General features: G+C 38.1%; 1 protein-coding gene across 1 annotated transcript in view; it reads right to left on the bottom strand.

Annotated features, from left to right (window-relative positions):
* sell.L (selectin L L homeolog) overlaps positions 1-15374 on the bottom strand; it is a 56883-nt gene that overhangs the window by 12738 nt on the left and 28771 nt on the right. The window contains exons 12-14 of the mRNA XM_041591058.1: positions 10957-11044; positions 3893-4285; positions 2693-2800 (exon numbers count right to left, since the gene is read on the bottom strand). Coding sequence (XP_041446992.1) covers positions 2693-2800; positions 3893-4285; positions 10957-11044 — 589 coding nt within the window. The remainder of the gene's footprint in view (positions 1-2692; positions 2801-3892; positions 4286-10956; positions 11045-15374) is intronic.

The following is a 15374-nucleotide window of genomic DNA, read 5'->3' as shown; positions in this document are numbered from 1 at the left end:
GAGACCTTGCACACACACAGATATTCGGAAGCACCACCCTTTAGGAAATTATGAGCAGTTATGACCCATTTCCCACCAGAGATAAGGGAAAATTAGTATGAACACAGAGTGCAGTAAGTAAACATTTTTTTTTTATTTAGATAAGATCTTACCCACATCCTGAAAGAATTCTAGAGGAACACTAATTACACATACTATAGTTTAAAAACAGAGGCAGTGAGAATACAAGCTTATTTTGATATGCACTTTCCTTCCTGCATGTATTCCATGGAACTCAAATTGGAATATCTACTTCCTGGCATTTTATTTGCTTTTCTGCCCCTTCTATGTCCAGCCACTGGCTTTATATGTTTGTTCAGCACAGATCAAGCTGGTACAGGTATGGGATCCATTATCCAGAAAGCTCCAAATTACTGAAAGGGCGTCTTCATTTGACTCCATTATAATCAAATAATCCCAGTTTTTAAACATGATTACCTTTTTCTCTGTAATAATAAAACAGTGCTTGTACTTGATCCCAACTAAGATATATAATTATTCCTTTATATCTTATTTAATGTTTACATGATTTTCTTGTAGACTCAAGGTATAAAAATCCAAATTACAGAAAGATCTGTTATCTGGAAACCCCCATGTCCAGAGCATTCTGGATAACAGGTCCAATACCTGTACTGGTCTTACTACTTCTGCTAGTATTAATGAAAGTGTATCTCAACACTCCCTATTCAATAAAAGATTAAGCCCCTTGATTCTGTTTCCAAGGAAAATGTAAAGTGCTTGAAGATACTTAGCACCCTTTGTAATCATAAATCTATCTTTTAGCAGCCTATTTACCCACCTACTTTTTCTTTAGGTTTCTTTTCTATTTCAGACTTTAGTTTTTTGCGTTCTCTGATGTTGCTACATTTCTTTATATAAACAGACAAATATAACAGATTTTCGAACATGGGAACTCCAGGCAAACTGTGGATTCTGGCAAATGTCAGAGGGGCTGCTGCAAGATGCCATAGAAAGTCACTATTAATGGGCCTGTGGGGGAGTGGCCATGCATTACTAAGGCAGAGTCTATTTTTAATGATGTTGACCCATTATGATCTACATCCATAAAAGCATTGTTAGCATTCTGTTCCATGGAAAATATAACTTAAATATTGATTTATGAGAAGATGTATATTGCTTTATTTAACCAACATCTATTTCTTATGTAACTGTAGCGATCCGTAGGGTTAATTCCCCTATGGCCTGAAACCACATGGTGGAAATCCCCTGCCTGTGTAGCTACAGGGTTTCCTAGGGTCTTGGAAGGGGCTGGAGCCTTGTCCCTGTGCATCATGGCTGGCAGATACCAGAAGGTGTCAAAAGGTGTCGCTGCACCACCTTTGCTGCACCACCTTTGGATATATAGGAGTGCTCACAGGATGGATTCCTACTTTCACTTTCATGGAGAGAAGGTGGACAGAACACATGCAAAGATGTAGGGGGCTAAAAGGAGTTTGCAGGGTACTCTAAAGCCTGGTAAGCTCAACCATGCAGGTTTGGAGCTTAGATGGACATCTTGAATGCTCGCGCTATGGAGAGTGCTGGGAGCTGTAGTTCTGCAGAGGAGGAATTTTTAGTGCTCGTGCTATAGACAGTGCTGGGAGCTGTGTTGTAATGAGTAAAGGGGGTTTATCGTGCTCGCGCTATGGACAGTGCTGGGAGCAATACCCTGAAGATAAAACAAGTTGTGTGCTCGGCTAGGAGAGCCTGGAGCTTCTGAGGACTTAATCGCTGTGTATGCCTGTTCCAGCTCTGGAGGAGCCTACCCATCTGTGTAAATCCCAGGGAAAAGTATTTGGGCAGGTAGCGCTACCTGGGGACACTGGTACTCTTTTGGGGAAAAGGGACTGAGACTCTTTGTCTGCCAAAAGAGTAGTGTGGGACTTTGCCTGGCAGGGAGGTATCAGGACTGGACTTGCACAGGTTCCCCAGGGTAGTGGGTCATGCTATTGAATGCATATTAGTACTGTGAATATTTACTTACCCTTTAATCTGCACTTTCTTTATTATAAAGTTAATATTGTTATACAGCAAAGTGTGTGTTTCAATGTTTTCCTAATGGGGCCACCCGCAAGTGTATTCCCAGATCCCATTAGGTGGAGGCACTGCCAGGAGAGGAACTTCCTAGTACCCGTTCACCTTACAAATGGGACTCAGGACCTGAGTTGGGAAGACGGTACAATCTTGGCACCAGGGGGGTCGCCAAGAGGGTGTTACATAACCTTAACATAATAAATATCTGAATGAAAAGCATGAAATAGGAGGGTGATTTAGACAAGCTGTTTGTTGGCAGAGTCTTGAGATCTACTGATCACCAGCTAAAGGTCTACTGGTAGACCCCAATCTACCTTTTGGGCATCCCTGTGTTAAGGCCTCTGTGTACTTTAAAATGCAAGTGCCTGTTGTGAATCTCAGTCTGGACCTGGTTCCCAGTATCCTCAGCAGCTGAAGTCAGTGATTTTTCCTTGTCCAAGTGTTAAAACAATAAATTAGAAAGACATTATTGGAACAATCCGATGAGAAAAACCTACGGTAAGTCAATTCCAGATTTTACCATAAACGTCAATAGAGTTTTCAGGTAATAAACAATAAGATAAGCTTTTTCTCATCAAATTGAATCTGGCCCTATATACACATTAAAACCAGTACCAACCGTGTTCACAATCTGGTCCAGAAAATCCTGGGTGACAGGTACAGTTATAGTTGCCTATAGCCTCTTCACAGTCTCCATGCTGACTGCAGGATGTAGTGTTGCAGCTGGCTAAAACACATAATCATTTATATTTATTTTACTTAGTTAAACACAGTGCTTACAAATCAGCAAGAGGTTACTTAAAATATATTTGAAAATTTAAGAATATCCTAAAAACATACTGTAAGTCCTGCAACCTAGGACTTGTACTATTCTAGCAGTCAGGGTTGGGGTAAAAAAATATTTCATTGCCCCAGCTTTTGTGGAAATCAAAACTACACCTACCTGTCTTAAATCACGTCCCACTGTCATAAATGGAAAGCACCATGGATTGTGCAAGGTGACCCATGGCACTTGCCTTTCATGTCAAGGTGTAAAGATATAAAGAGGGTGGGGACATTTGTGTGTGTCTTGCCTATAGGTCTAAGCACACTCTTCTTTCTGTACTGACACATGAAAAGCAATTTGTTTTATACATCAGTAAACTACAGATGTGAGGATTTTTTTTTTTTATTATGGTAACATTTACTGGCTGCTCACTGCTCCTAGACAAACTTATTGCCTTTTATTACCTATGGGGGTTATTCTTTAGTTGGGTGTGATCTCAGTGTTTGAAGAAGTTGCCAGTTATGAGTATGGTCAAGTTTTGTTGACTTTTAAGTCAGTTCAACGCATGCATAATTTTGTGAAAGTATTCTTTTGTGTGAACTTAGCTTTACTCACATTTGTTTCTAGGTGTGGGTGTGTCGGGTCTATGACCCATTTAAACCTAAGAAAATACAACAGTGCTAATTTACTATGCTAAATTGTAGCAGTGCAGTTGCCCAGAGCAGCCATTCAGATATTTGTATTTCATTTCCTACCTGGCAGTAAACTGATCAAATCTAGTTGCTAATTAGCACTTGTGTCTGTAAATGAGACCAAATATCTCAGCTAAAGGGCAGGAATTAGGAACCTCAATCATTTCCAGTGAGGTTGGGAATTAGAGTCCTTAGTGTAATATGTTTCTTATTAATGGAAACAGTGGCGGTACATTGTCTGTAAGAACCTCAGCAATTCATTTTTGATTACCCTTTCTCCAATTTTCAAGCAAAAGGATAAATTTTACTCAACCCTTTTCTTCCTGCCCTGTATTTGACATACATGATAGATAAGAAGTACCTTGGTAACACAGTGCTATTTTCTTCTTTGTGTCACATAGTTCATTATTCCATTTTCCGCTGTCTATAGACCTCTTTATGTAGATCTCCACACAGTCTTCTGAAACTTTTCCTGCTTTATTTGGCTCTCCTGGTGCCCAGTTTTCCACTTCCGTTGTAATGGCTTTTTGGGTCGTGACTCTAGTCCAGGTATCATTTAATTTTCGGATCCCTATCCAGTAGTATGCTTTATTGAAAGGAATTGTTTCATTCAAATAGTCATTTTCTGCTTTGTTCTGGATGGCAACCATATCAATAAAATGGGTTTGGCACCAGGTACGAGCTGCATCCCATGTTGTTAACTCAGTATTATAATGATATGTCCATGCAGATACCTTGGTGCCTTTAAAAAGTCCTGAATATAAACAGAAAATGCATAATAATTAATCACCTTTTACACTTCAGCAACAGTATTGATTAACAAAATAATTGCAACACAGTAATGCATGCCACCCATAATAAATCAACAGTACCGCACAAAATATTTATTGCTCTCTTTAGAGACAGTAAGGGGCAGATTTATCAAGGGTCTAATTGAAAATTCAAATTTTTTAATTAGAATTTCAAGTTTATTTTAGTGTAATTCGACTAGGGAATAGTCCAAATTCGATTCGAGTTTAAAAAAAAATTCAAATTCAAATTTCAAATTTTGAAATTTCAAAATTTATTTTAAAAATTTAATTTGAAAACTGACAATTTTTTTTCTGAAAAAACTTGTATCGAATTAGAAGAGTATGTCTCTGACATCCTTTGTATAATTAACTGTACTCTATAAATAAAAAATAATGTATTGTTCACACTTATCATGGTGATCATAAGCCCTTAAACAGCAAATTGGAAAGTGCCAGAATTATAGAAATGATTTTATCTTGTTAATCTGTTTCATTTAGAAAACATAATGCTGTAAATTGTATATATTATTGTAACCCGCTCTTATGGTACTTTTTATTACATACTTATCCATATCTGGAATGAGTCTACGTAAAGGGGTTGTTCACCTTTGAGTTAACTTTTAGGGGGGGTCTATTTTAAAACGAATATTTTTTTTTTTACTATAAAAGCTGAATTTTTAGTGAAAAAATTTAAATTTTTATTTATTATACCCAGAGGATGGAAAAAGTCTGAATCCGAAAATCCGGTATCTCAGACCTGCCAAGGTTGTATATAAGTTAATGGGAGAAGTCCCGAAGATATTCTGATATCCGCTGAGTGTCATGCAAAAATCCGAAGATTTCATGTTTTTCGCCCAAAAGCCCGAAAGAATCAGAGTTTTCGGGAGGAAAATCCAAAAAAATAGTACGATTCAAATTTTAGTACGATTTTCACATTTTTTTCAAGTTTTTTCCTGCACTGGAAATTTTCTGGAAAATGTATGATAAATAGGGGGAAATAACCCATGCAGATTTAGTCGGAGTATATTTCAGAAAATAATTTTGAAAATAATTTATAAATAACCCCCTTAGTGTGATGTAAAGAGTGATATTCTGAGACAATTTGTAATTAGTTTTCATTTTTTATTATTTGTGGTTTTTGAGTTATTATAGATTTTTATTCAGCAGCTCTCCAGTTTGCAATTCCAGCAATCTAGTTGCTAGGGTTGAAATCAACCATGCGTTGATTTGAATAAGAATCTGGAATATGAATAGTAGAGGAACTGAATAGAAAGATGAGTAATACAAAGTCGCAATAACAATAAGGGGCAAATTTAAAATTCTAATCGAAATTTTAATTTTCTAGTTTTTTTATGGTCAAAACTGTCAAATTCGACTAGGGAGTAAATTTGATTCATATTTAAAAAAATTCTAATTTGATTTTCGAGATTTATCATACTCTGGCACATTAAGAACTCAAATTCGACTATTTGCCACCTAAAACCTGTCGAAATTTCCATTCAATGGGAGAGGTCCAGGGATCAATTTTAAGTAGTTTACAGCCTTCCTGACATTCAAGCGTTTTTCAGAGATTTGGTTGTATTAATATTACTGTCAACAATAAAGTTCAAGAAATAAAATGGAAATTATGGGGCCGATTCACTAACTTCGAGTGAAGTTTTTTTTGGGCTACTTCGACCATCGAATGGGCTACTTCGACCTTCGACTTCGAATCGAAGGATTCAAAGTAAAAATCGTTCGACTATTCGACCATTCGATAATCAAAGTACTGTCTCTTTAAAAAAAACTTCGACCCCCTAGTTCGCCATCTAAAAGCTACCGAAGTCAATGTTAGCCTATGGGGAAGGTCCCCATAGGCTTGGCTAACTTTTTTTGAGCGAAGGATATTCCTTCGATCATTGGATTTAAATCCTTCAAATCGTTCGATTCGAAGGATTTAATCGTTCGATCGAAGGAATAATCCTTCGATCGAAGGAATAATCCTTCGATCGTTCGATCGAACTATCTGCGCTAAATCCTTCGACTTTGATATCCGAAGTCGAAGGATTTCAATTCCTAGTCGAATATCGAGGGTTAATTAACCCTCGATATTCGACCCTTAGTGAATCGGCCCCTAGGTGTTAGATCCACGTATATTCTTGATAGTACATCTAAATGTATTAATATATTTGAACAACTTGTTAGACAGGATTTTGCAGCATTGGGGAACAATTGTGGCTGGAGACATAAGCCTAATATGTCTAAAAATTAGCTAAAAGCATTAAATCAATTGAAAGCTTGCAGTAATATAATCATACAATCGGCTGATAAGGGGGCGGCAACATAGTAGTTTTAGATCAGACTGCATATGTAAATGAAGAATGCCGACAACTTGAGGATGAATCTAGATATAAGAAGTTAATTTTTAATCCTACAGAGATTTTTAGAAAAACAAATTGATTATTTTCTAGAAGGAGCATTGCAGGATGGCATAATTATGAATGCAATATATATGACTCTTACAGTAAAACGACCTTATGTGCCATATATTTATTTTTTGCCAAAAAGATTCATAAGACCTTATGTAACCCCCATGGTGGCCCATTGCTTCTGGATGTGGTTCTGTTTTACAGACCTTTTTATTTAACCAAATTGGATTTTAAAACACAGTTGAATTTTGCTTGCAATGCCTTAGAAATGGTATTAACGAAAAACTATTTGGTTTTTTTGGAGCAGTACACCTGTATGTCCAACAGGTAGGGAGCCAATATGGCACCTATATATGCAAATACATTTATACACGATTTTGAATGTAGATATATTTTAAACAACAGTGATTGGAATAGGCATATTTTATACTATTGGCGCTTTGTGGACGATATCTTCCTGCTTGGGATAGTACTGCTGCAGAATTTGATCGAATGGTACAACAGTTATATAAGGTACATGGTACAATTAAATTCACTTATGAATATTCAGAATATAAATTAGCATTTTTAGATATAAATGTAAAAATTGTGGAGAAGGAATTGCAGACTTCAATGCATTACAAACCGACAGACTGTAATACCATACTGTCACCAAAGAGTTTGCCATATAGCCAATTGAGTAGGGTAAGACTTTTAGGGGCAGATTTACTAAGGGTCGAATTTCGAAGTATAAAAAACTTCAACATTCGACCATCAAATTAAAAAACTTCGAATATCGAATTCGAAGTTTTTTCAACAATCCTACGATCGAAAAAAAATCGTTAGATCGAAGTATTTTTATTCGACCACAAACAACTTAGAAAAGTGCTGTGAAAGGTCCCCATAGGCTAACATTGCACTTGGGTAGCTTTAATTTGGCGAAGTATGAAGTCGAAGTTTTTTTTAAAGAGACAGTACTTCGATTATTGAATGGTCGAATATTCTAACGATTTTTTACTTCGAATCGAAGTCAAAGTGAATTCGAAATCGTAGTATCCTATTCGATGGTCGAAGTACCCAAAAAATTACTTTGAAAATCGAACTTTTTTAACTTCGAAAATTCACTCGAGCTTAGTAAATCTGCCCCCAAATGTCAAAGGATAGTCTGTATGAACAGGAAGCAGATGTAATGATTAAATAATTTACACAGAGGGGCAATTACAAAGGAGAATTAGATCAGGTCAAACAAGAAGTGAGAAATCATAAAACACAGAGAATCCCTTTTTGTATCAATTTTTGGCAATCTGACTCCTACTGTGAAACATCATCATCATCATTTATTTATATAGCGCTGTCAAGATACGCAGTGCTTTACTGCAGTTATAGCAAACAGGGAATAAATGGTGGCTAACAGACAAGGATTACAGAGTACAATAGGGTTTACAAACTAAAAGGTTAGGGTACAATTGAGACATTAGGATTATATAAACACTTTGTCAGTTTTGATACAGCAATGATTAATTAAGGTACAACGAATAGGCCTCTTTAAACAGATGGGTCTTTAAGGAGCGCTTGAAAGTTTGGAAGGAAGGAGAAAGTCTGACAGCTTGTGGCAGAGAGTTCCAGAGAAAAGCAGAAGCCCGAGAGAAGTCTTGTAGACGAGAATGGGCAGAAGTGACCAGAGGAGAAGTGAGGCGAAGATCAGAAGCAGAGCGTAGGTTTCGTGAAGGAGTGTATTTGGAGATTAGAGATGAAATATAGGGAGGGGTTTCATTATTAAGGGCCTTGAATGTGAGTGTAAGTAATTTGAATTTGATTCTAGAAGAGATTGGGAGCCAGTGAAGGGACATACATATGGGAGCAGCTGATGTTGAGCGGCGAGCTAGATGAATGAGTCTAGCGGCCGCGTTTAGAACAGATTGGAGTTGTGAAAGGTGACTTGTTGGAATACCTGTGAGGAGTAAGTTGCAGTAATCAAGGCGGGAGATGATGAGAGACTGAATCAGTGTTTTAGTTGATTCTGAACTGAGATATGGTCGTATTCGAGCAATGTTGCGCAGTTGAATACGGCAACATTTTGCAAGTGTTTGAATGTGTGGTGAAAAAGACAGATGAGAGTCTAAGATGACTCCTAGGCAGCGTGCCTGTGTGGTGGAATGAAAGGTGGTGTTGTTTACGGTGAGTGATATCTGAGGGACAGGGGAAGATCTTGGAGGAAATATAATGAGTTCTGTTTTAGAAAGGTTCAGTTTCAGGTGGCGCTGTGACATCCAGGAGGAGACAGCAGAGAGACAGTCTGTGACTTGGGAAAGGACAGAGTTAGAAAGATCAGGAGTAGACAAGTAGAGTTGGGTGTCATCAGCATAAAGGTGATACTGAAGTCCAAATGACTGAATGAGTTTTCCTAGTGAAGTTGTATAGAGCGAGAACAGCAGGGGGCCAAGAACAGAGCCTTGAGGAACTCCAACAGAGAGTGGGAAAGTAGTAGAAGTAGAGTTAGAGAAGGAAACTTTAAAGGAACGGTCAGACAGATAAGATGTAAACCATGAAAGAGCAGTGTCCCGAATGCCAGATGAGTGTAGAATGTCAAGGAGGAGTGTGTGGTCAACTGTGTCAAAGGCTGCAGAGAGATCTAGAAGGATTAGAATGGAATAATGACCTTTAGACTTTGCCAATAGAAGATCATTGGTTACTTTGGTGAGGGCAGTTTCAGTCGAGTGTGATGGGCGGAAGCCAGATTGCAAGGGGTCGAGGAGGGAGTTGTGAGTGAGATGCTGGATCAGGCGTTTATAAACAAGCCTTTCTAGTAATTTGGAGGCGAATGGAAGAAGGGAGACCGGTCGATAGTTAGTGGGAGAGCTGGGATATATATAATAATAAAGCATTGCAAAGTACTCCAAAGAGATAGTGAGGCAGGAAACATATTCAAAGAGTTGCCTTTGTTTTTCTACAGGTGGGGTAAATCAATAGGACAAATAGGTCAATAGGACAAAAGAAAAAAAGGTGTTACAAAAAAAAAGAAAAGTGGCCTAATGGCACCATTGAAATTGGGTACATTTGGCTGTGGTGATTGCTCACACTGCAATGGCATCATACATGGGGACACTATAGCACACCCAACCAAAGGTACTCCAATCAGTGCCGGGCCAAGTTGGCCAGCGACCTAGGCAACCCGGCCGACTACGTCGCCCCCACCGCTCACACAAGTGACGAGGAACACGAGAGTGCACATGCACCGAAGTTAGCGCACTCGCATGAACTGCTGCCACCTCTTCTGGACAAAATGGTCCGAACTAGGGGAAGGCGTAAGAAGAGGCGCCCCTCTGCCTTTGCACCCTAGGTACGTGCCTCTTCTGCCTACCCTAGTTCCTGCCCTGACTCCAATTAAAATGAATGGACATTATACATGCAACAGTTCAGCGGTCATTTACTTGATAAAATTCCCATGTGGATATGTGTACGTAGGAAAAACATCCAGAGCTGTACGGGTACTTCTAAATGAACATAAAAGTAATATACGTAGATATTCACCGGAAGTGGAAGGAAAAAAGTAAAACTGGAAGAAAAATTTGAAACAGAATTATCGGTTGCAAAACATTTTTATTACATTAACCATTCAGTGGCCCAAGTTAGTGGATGGTATTAGATCAGGTGAATTTGCCTAGAGGATGTAATATCCAGAAACAATTACTAAAGAAGAGGCAGTATGAATAAAATAAATTGTAGTCTCTTTCTCTAATAGGATTAAATGAAAGTTTTACCTTGCAATGTTGTTTATGAAATTTATAGGAACAGATGTCTTATGTAAAATTAATTAAGCAATGTTTTATATAACTTATTATTATTGTATTTTTCTAGGTAATGGACTATAATGTATAATAAACTGGATATACCATGATGGTTGGATATGGACTGAATTATTGACTATGAGTTAAACACTAAGGGGTTGTGTTTTAAAAAAACACTAAGGGGTTAATGGACCGCATGATTGTGTCACATGTTATAAGGAATGTATTTAAGCATATGGTTCCATTGAGTGTGTATTGCACCTGAGGATGGGGGTATCTACCGAAAGCTTTTGCTGTATTTTCTGCTGCAATAAATTGATTAAAAAGAATTGGCCACAGGTCTGTTCCTTGCATACAAAGTTACATGCACATACAACAATCTTCCTTAAAGGAAACATAAAGTAACACATTATGCAAGATACTTAGTTTACATCTGAACAAAGAAAGAAGAAATCCTACCGCATGTAACAGCGGCAAACCAGAGCAATTGGATATGTTTCAGTCGGCAACCAGTGTGGTCTTCAAATATGTTGGCTGTAGGTGACTCCTAGAATTTAGAAAACTGAATTAGACTGAGTATGATTTTTTTTGTTACGTTGCATACTATTAGCATAAAATGCCTGTGTTTTCATTATATGTTATATAAGCTTGTGCTGGGCAGTTCTCTATGTATCCAGTTGCCATAATATTACATATCACATAAAACAACCCTGCTTTAAGTCCCGTTTTGTTTCATTTCTTTCTTTTTTTTTTCTTTTTTGCTAGTTAAACTATTGCTACTGTAAATAATATTGTTAACAGAAAGTACCAATAACAATATTGTTTAAAGTTTTACTGTAAAGATAAAAAGGGAGAAAATTGGCAGACAAAAACAGATTCCAGATAATATGAGAAGAAGCAGATGACAGGAGGTAAAGAAAAGCTGAACTGAAATAAGAAACTGACATGAGAGAGAAAAGAAGGACGAAGAGAGAAAGAGGAAGGAGAACGGAGGATAAAGAAGAAGAAGTGAAGAGAATTTAATTCAGGGTTAGGAAAAGAAAAAGTCACAAGGCACGTGGAGAATAGAAAATGAAGAAAAACAAACACAAAGGTGAGAAGAAAATTGAGAGATTAGATAGAAAATGACAGATCTAGTGTAAAAACAGGAAGAAAACATAGGAGGAAAGATATCAAGAGGGATAATTATCCTACAACTCTCCAGATGATAAAACTATACAGTTCCCACATATTGAAAAGCAAAATGTTTCACCAGGTATGGATTTCGCCACAAAAAAGCAACTCCAATGTATTATGCGTTGAAAAAGTCACTACAGAATGGAAAGAGTCGCATTGAATTCAATTTGTGAATGTTTGGCAAAGCAAAATGGGATAGAATCACTCATCACAATGCAGGGATTGCAGTTTTGCCATGTGTGGTGACTGCTATTATTAAAAAAGTTATAACAATTAATTGTAAAACAACCAATATGGAAACATTGATGAAGTCATTGATCTTAAAATTAGCCCCTTTTGTGTTATGGTTTTAGAGAGTGGTTTAATGATGTCAAAGTGGTCGGAGCTTTCCCAAAAATAGTCGTAGTTTGTTAAAACGTTGCTGCCTATTTTTGGCCCTTTCCCCTTGTATCTTCCCTTATTACTAGGAGGAGCCCTAGCTCTGTCGCTTCCTCTCTGCCCTGCCTCTATATTTGGGCACAAAAATAAATCCTGCATATAATACACATACAGTATAGGGGCAGCTTTATCAAGGGTCAAACTTAAAATTCAAAGTAAAAAAATTAAAATTTCGAGCTATTTTTGTGCACTTCAACTATCGAATAGGCCAAAAATGTAATTTTGATTTGAACAAAAATTTGACTATTTGAATATAGAAATGTATCATGTACTGTCTCTTTAAAACTTTGACTTCGACCATTCGCCATCTAAAACCTGCCGAATTGCTATTTTAGCCTATGGGGGACCTCCTAGAACCCATTTGGTGGACTTTGAAAAATCAAAGTTTTTTTGGGGCAAATCCTTTGATTCGAATTTGATTGAATGAGCTAAAACTTCGATTCAAATGATTCGATTACAGCCTATTTACCCTAGGTTAAAAACTTCAATTTTTTAAATAAATTTCAATTGGTCTTTTTTTATTCGAATTTCGAAATGATGGGAGTTCAAAATAACTCCCATAACTTTGAAATTCGACCCTTGATAAATCTGCCCCATAGTGTATTTGTTCCAGAAGCAACGGTAGCTTTTTGATATCCAAGGAAATTATATATTTCATCAATGACAGTCTAGGGCTGGCAGTAAGGGAAAAGGGCACTGGACTCTCACTGGCTTGCGGGTTCCTTTTATTTAATGATGCATTGGAACCACGAGGGAAAGAATTTGGCCTTTGTGTCTAAAATCTGGATTTTGGTCCCAGTCCCATACTGGTAAACATCCTACAGTCTTTTAAAAGACCAATGACATTGTCAAGTGAAAACATATGATTTTTTTGACATTTTTAGTTTTTCGTTTTTTTACATGTAAAGTGTGTATCTGATCATCCGGCACCCACACACCAATTATTTCTTGCCAGCAAATTAAATTAAACATGAATGACTTTTTATTTATTCATATAAACTGTAGAAGTGTTTCTAAAGCAAATATACAATAGTTACCGGTGTGTTGTTAGAGTAGTTCATATTTGCATACAAACCCCTTTCATTTTTTGCTGCTACTGGTCCTTTCACCAGTTAATATGATTTACAGATATGTTTATAGCAAATTCAGGGACATTTCAGGAAGAAAGGGATCGTCCATTTCCCATTATTATAAACAATGACACATTTAAGTGGCTGTTTATTGTAAATTATATAAAAGATATAGCAGTTTGAAGCAGTGTGACTAGCTGTTAGCACTATACTAACATAATAAATATAATTTATATGATTAATCTGCTATATACAAACAAATCTCACTTACCATTTATCTTTCAGTAGTAGAGGGACATTCCGTTTCATCTGAAGTCTTGGAGGATTTAAAACATATTATATTTTCCTATCTTAATGTGCACACTTCCTCTAGCGGCTGTGTGTAAAGGTTTCCGACAATTACCAGAATTGTCTTATAATGAATAAAACTGGGTGGACAGCACTGTGCTGGGTATTGGGTAATTGTGGATACAGCAGAGCTTTCTCTACCTGTATTATGGATTTGTATGGTGTTATTATTCAAGCACTGACTTAGCTTGCTAAGGGACGCAAATCCCCACTGAGTGCTGATAGATGCCAACACTCCCTTAAAGGAGACACAACCCCTTAATAAAAAAAAACCCTACCCTACATAGACCCCCCTCCCTCCTCCCCCCTGCCTAGCTGCCCCCCAGGCAAATTCCCCTAACTATTTACTTACCCCTCCTTGAATGTGACCAGCAAAGTGGCGCACGCGCAGTTAGAGCAACTTTCTGCTTCGAGACAACTACGCTTCCCCCAGAAACTCACGGAAATTGTCGAAGCGGCGGTGTCATTCTGAAGATGGCGCCCATGAACTCCACTGGACACAATCTGCATGGAGGATTAGTAGAGATTTAGGGGAATTTGCCCGAGGGGGGGGCAGCTAGGCTGGGGGGAGGGTGGTCTATGTAGGGTAGAGGGGTAGGGGTTTTTTTTTATTAAGGGTTTGTTTGTCCTTTAAAGAGAAAGAGAGAGGCACCGAATAGAAAGAGGAGTAATAAAAAGTAGCACTAAGAATAAATGTGAAGCCTTACAGAGCATTTGTTTTTAGTGACCCTCATTTGAAAGCTGAGAAGAATCAGAAGAAGAAGAAGGCAAATAAAGTTGAAAAGTTGATTAGAATTAGTCATTCTATATTATTCTAAAAGTTAACTTAAAGGTGAACCACCCTTTTAAAGTATGACTATGAAGATTTTCATTCATCCAGGTCATGGTATATCTAGTATAGGTAAATCTAAAAACAACTGGACTTGCTGATTAATCAATGAAGACGTTTCACTACTCATCCGAGCAGCTTCTTCGTTCAAAACGCTGATTTGAACGAGACGATTCATGTCAAGGTGGAGAAACCATCCCTGAACAGAGGCGGGGCCTTCGACACCACCTGTCTGCTACATACAATGCTGTTCTAACATCTGTACCCCGGCGGATTCAGAACACTTCACACATCCATTCATGCAACTCTCACAAGTAACACCTGTATCTAGGAGTTGCATGACACATTGGATAATCCTATCACAACTACACAGAATCAACACCTCTGTGAGTTTCTTCAGATGTCACCTCTTTGAAGAGTTACAATGTGCCATTGTGATTGGATTAGTGGAATAGTTTATATGCCGAGAATTTTCCACACCAGTCAGTTGAACTGAAGAAGCTGCTCGGATGCAGGGCCGGATTTAGGGAGAGGCCCCCTAGGCCCAGGCCTAGGGCGGCACAATGTTTTAGGGGCGGCAAGCCAGCGCCCCTAACATCTATAAAACTGTGCCCCAAAAGGAAAAGGAGCACGAACAACTTATTCCTTTAGCGCGTATAATGACGCACACACTGGCGCAACGTCACTCTGCACACGGGCCGCGGCCGTGCAGTTCTCATTTGTAAGAGTGGAGTGAACGAGCCATGGATCTGTGCACAGGATAATTCTGAACTCTGCAGGTAGTTAGATCAAACAATGTTTGGCATGGGCTGTCAAGGACCTGAGTGGCAGTTCTGTTAATTTTGCTTTTTCATCTATGCAGTACATGCTTTATGGCAACATTCAGCACAGCAGCAGAGGCCACATCAGGCACGTGGTCAAAGGACTATAAAGGAATATTTTTTGTTCACTGGTATTACCATACATTGCTGTGCTCAGTTCCTTATTGTATTTCAGTTAGTTTGTACATAAGCTAT

This window comes from Xenopus laevis, chromosome 4L (assembly GCF_017654675.1).
Source record: "Xenopus laevis strain J_2021 chromosome 4L, Xenopus_laevis_v10.1, whole genome shotgun sequence".
In the NCBI taxonomy this organism is placed as follows: Eukaryota; Metazoa; Chordata; class Amphibia; order Anura; family Pipidae; genus Xenopus; species Xenopus laevis.
The sequence above is the reverse complement of the archived record's forward strand: the minus strand, read 5'-3'. Positions and strand labels throughout refer to the sequence as shown.